General features: G+C 43.5%; 1 protein-coding gene across 1 annotated transcript in view; it reads left to right on the top strand.

Annotated features, from left to right (window-relative positions):
- Positions 1-12326, top strand: part of ZNF41 (zinc finger protein 41) — a 44083-nt gene that overhangs the window by 13990 nt on the left and 17767 nt on the right. Inside the window, exons 2-3 of the mRNA XM_077888442.1 lie at positions 4070-4110; positions 5929-6268. Coding sequence (XP_077744568.1) covers positions 6197-6268 — 72 coding nt within the window. The 5' untranslated portion in view covers positions 4070-4110; positions 5929-6196. The remainder of the gene's footprint in view (positions 1-4069; positions 4111-5928; positions 6269-12326) is intronic.

Genomic DNA, 12326 nt, shown 5'->3' on the forward strand with positions numbered 1-12326 from the left:
TGAGATTTTCCTGGTTCTTGGTATGGCATCTAATTTTTCATTATGTTCAGGACATTTGAGTATTACATTAAGAGGCTCTGTAATTTATTTAACTCTTGTGTTTTAATAGGCCTCCCTTGACAGAGCTCCATTTGGTAAAGGGAGATGTCACCTCATTCATTACTGCTAGGTGGAGATGGAAGTCCAAGTTCTTCTGTTTGGGGGGGTGTCTTTTTTTTTAATGGTGAGGGGAGGACCTGAGGGAGAAGGAGAGGGAATCTTAAGCAAGCGCCAAACCCATCTTGGAACCTGTCACGGGGCTTGATCTCACAATCCTGAGATCATGACTTGAGCCGAAATCAAGAGTCAGACGCTTAACCAACTGAGCTACCCAGGTGCCCCAGGATGGGCTCCTTTTTATTGCCTAGTGGGAGTAGGAGTTCATGCTTCCCACTAAGCCTCTATTGATATCACCCTGACTGGGAGGGAGAGGGGTACCTTGTCACTGCTTCCCATTTGATGTCCATTGACACTATTGGCAGAAGTGCCCTTGTTACTGCTGTGCCCTGGTGAATGCTCCCATAGGCCTCCCCTGACATCAGTCAGTGGGGAGGGGGAAAGACACTGTCATTTCTGGGTGAGGGTGGAAGCCCACACTCCCCACATCATCTCCACTGTCCCCAAAGGGTGAGGGGAAGGAGGCAGCAAGGAAGAAAGCTCCAGCACCCTAATGGGCTTTCTCCGATACCACCTGGGCAGGGGGTAGAGGGGCTGGGGATACCTTCTTATAGTTTGTCAAGGGTGGAAGTCTAAGCTCTCCACTTGGCCTTTGCTATTAGTAATGGTGGTGGGCCTCCAGTGGTTTTTGTGGTATTTGGCCTGAGTAGAGCCATCATTGTCTAAAAGTTTTCTGTCTTGGTAGGCTGCCTCTTTCCTGGTCCTTTGACTAGAGAGAGCAGGCTTTTCTTGGGGCAGTTTTTGTCTGTACCCTTTGGCCTTTCTAGGTTGCTGGCTTCTCCAGCACCAAGTCTAGGATATATGAGGCTAAAAGAAAACCCAGAGAACTCACTGCCACATCATTTTGGAGGTCTCAGGATCACCAGCCAATCTGTCCTCTTCACTCCACCTTTCAGAATCTTCCTATGTTTTATATATAATGTCTACATTTTTAGTTGTATTTAGCAGAAAGAATAGGTTAACTAATACCTACTCCCATCTCCAGAAGAGGGAGTCCCTATAATTATGATTTTTAAAAATATCTTATTTATTTATAAGAGACACAGAGAGAGAGAGGCAGAGACACAGGCAGAGGGAGAAGCAGGCTCCCTGTGGGGAAACTGATGCAGAACTTGATCCCAGGACCCCGGGATCACACCACTGAACCACCCAGGCATCCCTGATTTTTAAGACCTTATGCGGTTTTGTACATTTGTGCTGGTTTTATTTGTATATATTGAATGGCCCTATGGATTTATGCAGAGGCTTCTGTAATTCTTTGTTATATATTTTATTATTAAAAAAGGACCCCTTGGGGCAGCCCGGGTGGCTCAGCGGTTTACCACCGCCTTCAGCCCAGGGCCTGATCCCGGAGACCCGGGATCAAATCCCACGTCAGGCTCCCTGCATGGAGCCTGCTTCTTCCTCTGCCTGTGTCTCTGCCTCTCTTTCTCTCTGTGTCTCTCATGAATAAATAAACAAAATCTTTAAAAAATAAAAATAAATAAAAAATAAAATAAAAAGGATCCCTTTGATAATCTATTGAGTGCTTTGGACTTAATTTCCACCTCAATAATTATATTTCTAGATGTGCTGTCATTTTCTTACATTTGTCCAGTGTATTGTATAAAGTCTTTATTTAATTATGACATAATACAGAAAACTGCACAGATTATGCATTTAGCTTGATGTCTTTTTTTAACTGACTGAGCGAACATGCATAACCACCACCTAGATTTAGAAATAGGACATCACTAGCACCCAAGAAACACCCCCTTGTGTTCCTTTCCAATCACTAACTTCCTCCCAAGGGGTACCAACAGTCTGACTTCTAACAGCGTAGATTAGTTTTACATGTCTTTTATATTTTTTAATTTTTACATAATTTTATATAGTTTTAATATAAATTATATAAAATCATATAAATTAGGGATCCCTGGGTGGCGCAGCGGTTTGGCGCCTGCCTTTGGCCTAGGGCGCGATCCTGGAGACCCAGGATCGAATCCCACATCGGGCTCCCGGTGCATGGAGCCTGCTTCTCCCTCTGCCTATGTCTCTGCCTCTCTCTCTCTCTCTCTCTCTGACTATCATAAATAAAAAAAAAATTTTAAATCATATAAATTATATAAAAATAAGTTTATATAAACATAATCATATTGTATTGATTCATTGCTCTTTGGGTCTGGCTTCTTTGGGCAACATAATATTCATGAGATGAAATTCATGCCTGTCGTGTGTGGCAATTTGCTCATTCTTGTTACTGTATGGTACTTCCTTGTATGAATATAGGACAACTTGTTTATCCATTCTGATGTTGATGATCATTTGCATAATTTTCAGTTTTGAATAAAGCCACTCTCAACATCATCATACTTGTCTTTCAGTCAGTATATGTTCGTATTTCTCCTGAGTATATTCTTAGGAGTGGAAGGGCTAGCTCACAGGCTATTGCATGTGTTCAGCTTTTGTGGATAACATCAAACAGTTTTATAAAGTTTTGTACTGTTTGATGCTCCTCAAAAACAATATATTGAGTTTCTATTGCTCATATCCTCACTAGCTCTCTTGGTTATTTTCCATCATTTTCATTTGAACCATTTCTGGTAGATAAGAAAGATGATCTGATTGTAGTTTATACTTCCTTGCTAACTAATGAAGTTGAGCATCTTTTCCTATGCTTATTTGCTGCTTGCATATCTTTGGGAAATGTCTCTTTCCTAATAAGAAGTTTACTCTTCTTATTGTTTCTATTGATTTCTAGGAATTCTTGATGTATTTGAGATATGAATTGTTTGTCAGATACTAGTATTACAGTCATCTCCCACTGTGGGATTTGCCTTTTCACTCTTAATTTTGTCTTCTGGTGAACCAAAGTCTTTAATTTTAGTGTAGTCTAATTTAATAACCTTTTATTCTACTAGATATCAAAACTTTAAGATTTTATTTATTTATTCATAAGAAACACAGAGAGAGAGACAGAGACATAGGCAGGGGGGGAAGCAGTCTCCCTGCAAGGAGACCAATGTGGGACTCGATCCCAGGACCCCAGGATCACAACCTGAGCTGAAGGCAGACAATCAACTACTGAGCCAGTCAGGCTCAAGATATCAAACCTTGATATGAAGCACATTAATTAAGACACTGTAGTATTGGTCCAAGAATAGACAAACAGACCAATGGAAACAGAGTCCAGGAATGAACCTCCACATAATCACAAACCAACACTGCAGAGTAGTGGAGAAAAGATACTCTTTTCAATAAGCTATGCTGGATCACCTTGATATACATATGGAAGAAATGAATCTTGACCGTAACACATACATATACCAAAATCCTTCCCAAGAAGGCTATAAATAAATGTGAAAGATAGAACAATACAAATTTGGAAGAAAACATTAAACATCTTTATGACCCTGAGGTAGGCAAGGTTTTCATAACTAAGACATAATGAGTGCCAGCCATAACACAAAGAATGGTAAATGGCATGGCATGTTTCTTTCCAGTGCTTCATTTCACATCTTTGTCTTTGTGTTTTAAATGTGTGGCACCTGTATTTTTTTGTTGTTGTTAACCAATCCCAAAGCCGTTATCTTTTATGGCAGGATTCAGCTCATTCAATTTAGTTGAATTGTAGCATAGTAAATTTTGTGCCTTCTATTATTTTATGTTTACTATTTATTTTACTTGATTTATATTTCCACTCTTTCCTTTTCCTATTTTTGCTGGTGTGGTCACATTTCTTTTAATTCCCCTCTAGGTTCTCATTATCTTGGAATTCTGATAGTTTGGAATTTTGATTATTTTTATCAATTTCTGCTAGTGGTTGCCTTCACCTTCCTTACAAATATAATTATCTATATTTCTCTATTCTTAGGTCCAATAATGTTGTAATAGTCTTTGGATCTAGTAATAGAGGTAGGTGATTTGCCTTCACTACTCTATCACTCAGTAGATTTTTCCAGGGTGTTTTAAAATTTCCACTTAGTAATAATTTTATTTATTCCATATGCCCAAATACATTATTTTTCTGTTTTCATATGTAACTATATATTACAAGAATCATTTCTCAAGACTGCTATCCTCTGATTTTGAGGTTTCTGTAACTATTCAATTTATAATTGCTTATACTAGTCTCTTGAGTATTCTTTTGAGATAGGAATTGTGGCACTTAATGTTTAGACTTAATATAATGTCTAAAGTTGTCTTTTACTCTGACAGAAGATTAGTATTTAGCTAGGATGAGTTTAAAATTCTCAGCCCTAAGCCCCTTTCTCTCAGTAATTTGTAGGTATTTTCTTCTAATATGATTCCTATCACTGCAAACAAAAAGTCCAGTGCCATTGTGAGCCCTTTCCATGTTGTTTTCCTGGAAGTGTTTCAGGTTTTCCTTTATTCTTTAAAGTCAGTGCTAAATCAGATTTGGGGTTGATTTGGTTCCTCTGGAGTCAAGGATTGGGGGATTTCTGTAGGGAAGGATCAATGAGGTAGGGTCCAATAGGATTAGATAATCTAAAGCCTATTGATGTGATTCATACTGGGGCAGTGAGTGACAGTCTTGGGAAATTCTTGAGGCTTTCTGAGAGTTGGAGATGCAAGTATTAGCATTGAAGTCATTGATTTAGCCTATGAGAGTTATTGATTGGAACACTGAGGTAGCGAATGATTGCTTGCAAGCCTGGGATTACAAGTTTTGGGGAGTCAATTTTGGTGGCCCTATCCAAATCATTGACTGGGACCTGTGAATATCGGTAAATGCAGGACTATGTGAGTTAGTATGTGACAGACTACTATGGGAGGTTTTACGGGAGTCACTAATTCTATATATAGGCTGTGAGTTATGGGATCCCCAAAGGGCACTGAATAGATCATTGGTTGGTTTTCTATTGAGGGTGTATTGCCTGTGTTGGTGATTATTTGAGGAGCCTATGGAAACCAGTTGCTGGTACCATCTGGGACACAGTTTTGTCAAGCAGTGTGGGTTACTGATTTAGGAGCCCATACAGACATGCTGGTTTTCAGGACCCAGATGGGAGTTGAGCAAGGGAGGCATTTAGTTTATGTTTTCGTCTATGGCAGAAGAGGGTGGGCTCTCTAAATTGCCCAGAACATACACTGAATTATACGAAAGTTCAGTTTATGCACATATGACATGATCACTCCTAGCTAGAGCACTTTAAGGGCAGCAGGAAATAGAAATCATGTTTTCTGTGACTCTGCCATGCACAGAGTACCATATGGCATAGTAGTTAAGAAAATGTAGCTTGGAACCAGGCATTCCTGCATTGGAGTCCCTGTCTTTTCCCCTAATCTGAGTGATCTTGGGGAAAATTTCTTAATATGTCTGAACATCTCTACTGATAGTAAATGGAAATAATAATAATAGAATATCTAGTTCACAGGATGAGTTTGAAAGTTAAATGAGGTACCTGCCTTGCACCTTGTAATAATAACAGCATTTAATATCAATGGAGTATGTTCCAGGTACCAAGTAGGAGTGAGTACTTTAAGAGGCATCGTATCATTTAATTCTAACAACCCTATGAGACAGGTGTTTTCATCCTCAGTTTTAAGATGAAGAAACTCAGACTAAAGTGACTTCCCCAGATGCTAGCTAGAACGTAGTAGATCTGGAATTCAAACCCTCATTCATTTTCTACCAAGCCTTATGAGTATCTGTTTAATATTATACACTAATACTTGGTGTTGGTTTTACCGAACTTCTCTCTTTCACAGTATCCAGCACAGAGAGCTGCCCCCTTGATGCCCCCAGGAAGGATTTGTGGGGGTGAGTGCTGAATGACTGACCACATGGACACTGGCTTTCCAGGGTTTCTTGGAGTCTCTGCGGAGTGCCTGGGCCAGACCCCATAGTAGAGGCTATAGGACCTACCTTGCAGCCCCAGCAGCTGATTTGAGTCCACAGGTGCACCCTTGACTTCAGGCTCCCAGAGAGAGCAGAGTCATCATCAAGAGAGCCTGGGAGTTGAGGCCCAGCAGGAACATGTCAGCTAACCGGAGTGCTCCCCAGTGGTCCTCGGTCCTGGCTGCAGAGGGACATGGCAGCTCGTGTGAGGTGAGGAGGGAGAGGACTCCAGGGACAGGAATTCATTCTGAGGAGACAACCCTGACCTGTCACCAGGGCCTCAGGGAAGGGGAAGATGGGTCACAGAAGTGGCAGATTCCAGGCTACCAGGTCACCATCTTTCTGCTGTGTGAGTACCACATCCAGAGCCCTGTGTGTTTCAATGGACATGTGATGTGGCTGATGGAGGACATGTGGGATGGGAGTGTCACCCCACATCTGGAGTCGTACCCAAGGAGATGCTACCCCTGACCCCCAGCACAGCCCCTGCACTTTCCATTGGCTCTTTGCAGATGCTCAGCTGATCCCATCCCCCACTCCAGCCTCCTTTCCCCCTTCTCTCTGGGGATTTGCTGATTTCTCCTCTATCCTGATCTAGGGCAGAAAAATCCCTTTCCTCTGGAACTGAGAGAATGGCAGGATAATAGGACAATAGTCTCAAGGTCCTTCTAGTTCTTCCTCCTCCTTTCAAAGGTGATAAAATGGCCTGAGAAGGGGCATGACTTGCCCAGGCCTCTTAGATTGTGAATAACAGCATTGGACTGGAACCAGGCCTCCTGAATATGTATTCCATCCTTACCATACCACTGCCAAGACCAAGTTGCCCACCAAAAGTTCCTCTCAAGTGGGGCGCCTGGATGGTTCAGTCTGTTGGGTGTCTGCCTTCGGCTCAAGTCATGATCCTGGGATCAAGTCCTAGAATTGAGGCGCCCCCCCCCATGTCTGGCTCCCTTTTCAACAGGGAGTCTCCTCCTCCCTCTGCTTATCCTTCTTCCTCTGTCCCTTCCTGCCCCACTTGTGCTTTCTCCCTCTCTCTCAAATAAATAAATAAAATGTTTTAAAATATAAAAATAAGTAAAAGTTCCCCCTGAGAATCTGTAAACAAGGGAAGACAATGAGAGAGCCAGATCTTGCCTGACAGCTCCCTTCTTCAGACCTTCCTATGGATACTGTCACCTCTGGGATGGGCTCCTTGTCACAGGGACTCAGGGTCATGTGGTCATTAGGATAATATTAAACTTTAAAAATTATTTTGATTTTTCTTATTTCATCCTTTCATTAAAAAGTTAGAAAATGCAGGTAAACAAGTAGAAGAGAATAAAACATTATTTGTAATACCAGCATTACCCCAAATTAACCATTGTTAATTTAGTTATTTTTTCCTTTCAGTTGATTTTTCCTTTGTATGTGCATGCGTGCACGTATGTGGGCATAAGTGTGGGGCTGTGGGTGTGCATACGTACCATATACATAAACATTCTATAGGTCAAGTTTATTTTTTTAATCTTTTTTTAAAGATTTTTTGAATTTATTTATTCATGAGAGAGAGAGAGAGAGAGGCAGAAACATGGGCAGAGGGAGAACAGGCTCCATGCAGGGAGCCCGGCATGGGACTCGATCCCGGGTCTCCAGGATCACACCCTAGGCTGAAGGCAGTGCTAAACCGCTGAGCCACCCGGGCTGCCCTATAAGTCAAGCTTAAAAATGGAATTCACAGTATTTGGTTGCCTCCTTTTTAATTTGACAGTTTATAACGATTTTCTAGGCATTAAATATTTTTTTCTTCATATACACATAGCACACACCATTACATCCTTTGGATAAACTTTAATTAATTTAACCAATCCACTGTATGTGCATTTAGGGTGTTTCTGTTGTGATTAACACTGCTTTGGTAAAATTCCTGCGCTGAAATCTTTTTGCCTAAGTCACTGAGATTATATTTGTGTCAAAGGTATAAGGGGATTGAATGGTAAACGAATGGCTGCCTAGCCACTTCCATAGTGCACTTCCACCTATGGAAGTGTTGAGGCTCTGCTGCATCATATCAATCACAGACCCACAGTTTGGGGCCACAACAACGTGGTTCTCCCCATTCTTTCTGCAGGTGGCCTCCTGCCCAGCCAGTGTGTGGGAAATTCTAGATTCTGGCCTCTACAAGGCATATTTCTCCATTCATCTTTTCCTTCCCAGCCACAGACCTCTACACCTTTGCAAGAAGAAATGGAAATGGTCCTGTTGAATGTTATTTATTCGCTTATTTGTTTGTTAGGTTTTTGGTTTTTTCATTAGATGTCAGGGAGCAAGGAATGGACAGAGATACCAAGGAACAAATAAAAATGTCCCGAGGGGTAGGGAATAGCCAGCAGGACCAGGAAATAGTAGCTGAAGCTGGAAAATAGGCAGAAGGGTCAGTAAGAGAAAGAGGGCTGAGGAACAGCTGAAGGGACCATGGTGCACTTACTGGAGATGGAGGATAGCCAAGGGGCCCAGGGGACAGATGAGAGTGCAATGGAACTGATGTAACGGGAGACAGAAGCCCAGAAGCCAAGGGCATCAGAGAGACCAGGAAATAGTCATCAGGGGCTGGGGAAGTGGAAAATAGGGAAAAGCCAGCAGATCCAAGAACAACAGAGGGATCTCAAAATAGAAGGAGGGACCAGAAGGCAGAGGGACCAGGTAATATCCAGAGAGATGAGAAAACAGAAGATTTGGCTAAAATGGGAACAGCAGATAGGTTTGGTGTTCTGGGCAGGAGCCTTGGGACAAGCAACTTCACAAGGCACCAGGATTTAGGGAAGAATCTGAGGGGATAGGGAAAGGTAGAGGTAATGGGGGACCAAAAAATAGGAACGAATGGGAAGGGGATGGATAGCAGCCAGAGGAAGCAAGGACCAGCTGCTGAGGCTGTAGAACAGGTGGAGGGGTGAGGAGGAGACAGACCCATGGGACAGTTGGAAAGACAGAGAAAGGCCTCTCAGGTTGAGGAGTAGCTGAGGACATCAGGAGCCATATGGAACAAGGAATAGTCTCTGAGGTCAGAGAACAGCCAGAGGGAACTGCAAAGTTGTACTTGGCACTGAGCGTCTACTAGACATCCCAGGAGCTAACCAAAGGGCTAGGGGAAAATAAAAAGAGCATTAAAAGTTTTTCTGGTGTTGGAGAGCAGCCTGACTGACCAGAGAACAGCTAGAGGGACCAGAGAACAGCTGGAAGGCATAATATCCATTCCTGAAGCTAGTTAGCAGCCAGAGGCCCCATGTAACAGGCACTGGGGGTAAGTTGCAGAAGCTGAGGAGAGGTTGAGGAACAACTGGAGTGCCCTGGACTGGGGTGACAGGGGTTTCTTGGGATGTGGGACTTCAGTGCAAAAATAGGAAATGTCCTGGGCAAACGAGATAATTGGTCACCCTACCCAGGAAACAACCAGAGGATCCAGCAAATAGACATGATGTAAGTGATGGAGAAGGTGAGAGTGCATAATCAAGCACAGTGGAGTGTACAGAACTAGCAGACTGGTGGTCAAGAGCGTAGGCTAGGAGCCAGGTCGGCCGGGTTGACCAGCTCTCTGCAAAGCATGGATTTCCCTGAAACCAAATGCAGGAGTATTAAGTGAGGGTGTCTTAGAAATGCACAGGGAAGAATTGGGATGGGACAGCAGTCAGGGGACTCAAAGGACAGTCAGTCTGTGTCAACTGGAAGGAATAAGGAAAGCTTGTCAGGACCAGGGAACAGCCAGATGGACTAGAGCACAATCAGAACGGTGCCACAGATTAAGGATCAGCTAGAGGGAAAACTGTCAAAGGAAACACAGGACACTCAGAGACACCAGAGAGCAGTCAAAGGGAAGGAGAAATAGGTGTGGAACAGTTAGAGGAACCCAGGGACACTCAGGAAAGAGACCAGGGGGCACTCAGAAGGAGCAAGCAACATTTAGATGGAACAGTAAACAGACCAAGGAAGAGTACTATGGGGACTATACACAAGAAATAAGGACCAGCAGAGGGAGCAACAAGGAGAAGTAAGGGACAGGAGTGGCCTGGGTAAACAGAGGAAAGCAAGAAGGAGGAGCATAGGGGTACGGAGAACAGTCAGAGGGAGCAGGAAAGATCAGGGCAACCAGCCAAGGGCAAACATACAAAGAAGCTGGGTATCTGACCTCTGGCGGGGGGTTGGGAGGGCACAGTGAGCCAAGAACTCATTGCACACTTTCAGCCATCCTAGTAAGCACCATGGAAGCCCTTCAAGGCTAGGACAGGGTGTAAAAGGGCAGGATCATATCACAGGGGGTGATGTAGAAGTGTTCCTGGGCAGGAGTAAGGGCAGCCCAGAAGTGGGAATACTGAGCCCTAAGCCGACTGCAGGATGGGACAGAGCAGATGGCCAGGGACACAATGGATAGTGTGTGGTCAATCCTAGTATCCCAGCACACCTCGGGGACAAAAGCACATAGTGTGCTGGCTCAGATGACCCTGAAGGGAGACAGTGCTGTGTGAGTCACTGGAGAGCCGTGAGGAGCTAGAATGGGGATCCTCACCTAGAATGAGGCAGTCCTTGTAAGGATCCTGGTGGTGGTAGGCACACATGCCATCTTCCAATGGTAGAAATGGGCCAGAAAATCCAACCTTCTCATATGTGGCAGGTGAGGCTGGAATCTGGGTGAGTGTGTATTAGCAACTTTCTACCCAGATTTCTAGTGCCAAAATCCCCCTCCCAAAGCTTCTATTTTTTTTTTTTTTTGTGGGAAAAGGGATCAAAGAGGGGCATCTGTGGGCAGTAACCTTGTATATATTCATCTTGTATCTGTTAATGCTGATAATGCCTGTCACGGTCTTTGTGTACTTTCCCTGAGAACATGGCTTTAGTGACTCCTAGGGAGAGAGAGACAGATGAGAATGGTCTTTTGTCCACCAGCTTGGGCCACTGGAGGTGATAAAATGTTTAATGATGTCAAATGATGGAATATTTTCATTCTTTCATCCTGGATGGTAAATAGCCACTCCGGTCCTGCCCCCCACCCCCTGTGGTTCGTCCCCACTGGGTGACCCACACACCTGCTGGTCTATCCTGGGGTAACTGGCAAGCTGGTCAGGAGGACAGACAGTCAGAATGAGAGCTTCCCTCAAGCCTGACCTCCTGGTTGACTGGGTGATGAAGGGGGCATAGGTCAGGTGTGTTGCTAGGGGCTCAAGTGGAGGTGCTCCTCTCAGCAGCCCTCAGGGCTATGCTCAGGAGAGCTGGTGGTTGGAGATGTGCTGGGCATGGGCCAGTGCTTGTGGAGCTGCCTCCAGGAGTTGCTGGTGGTGGAGAAGGTACTATGAGTTCCCTTCATGCTTGGTGCCCCTGAACATTCACTAACAAGGGGAAGGAGGCCTCATTTCCTCGAAGTCAAATCATTAGATCTTTTCTTTGATACTCAGTACCTTTTCCCACTCGTTTTCCCACTTGTTTAGGAAATCCTCACCCACCCCAAGGCCTAATAAACAAATATTCACCTAAATGTTCTACCAAGAATTCCAACGCTTTTTTTTTTTACTTTTGATTGTTTTGAAATAATTTTAAAATTAGAGAGAAGTTACAAAAACATCACAAAGAACTATGTATGCCCTTCATCCAAAAATCACCTGTTGAGCAGCCCCGGTGGCTCAGCAGTTTAGCACCGCCTTCGGCCCAGGGCGTGATCCTAGAGACCCGGAATCGGGTCCCACATCGGGTTCCTGCATGGAGCCTGCTTCTCTCTCTGCCAGTGTCAGTGTCTCTGCCTCTCTCTCTCTCTCTCTCTCTCTCTGTTTTTCATGAATGGATAAATAAAATCTTTTTTAAAAAAAATCACCTGTTAACATTTTGCCACATTTGCTTTCATTCTGTTCTTGATTTATGCATGTGTTTGTATGTGTATATGTGTATAAACACAGCTACATTTAAAACTATTTTCTGAACCATTTGAGAGCAATTTGCAGACACTGTTCCCGTTTACTCCTAAATACTTCAATGTGTCTCTCTTAAGAACGAGGACATGCTCTTCTGTTACCACAGTACAGTTTTCAGAATCCAGAAACTTCACATTGTTATAATACTAACATACCACGTGTTATGTAATTATCTAATATACAATGTGTAATATACAGTTTCCCTAATTGTCACAAGAAGGTCATTTATAGCATTTTCCCCTGATCCAGGATGCAATCCAGGTTCATGTATTGCATTTACTTATCATTTCCCTTTAGTCTTTAATCTGGAACAGTGCCTCAGCCTTCTCTTGACTTTC

The sequence above is a fragment of the Canis aureus genome, chromosome X (genome assembly GCF_053574225.1).
Source record: "Canis aureus isolate CA01 chromosome X, VMU_Caureus_v.1.0, whole genome shotgun sequence".
NCBI classification, from domain to species: domain Eukaryota; kingdom Metazoa; phylum Chordata; class Mammalia; order Carnivora; family Canidae; genus Canis; species Canis aureus.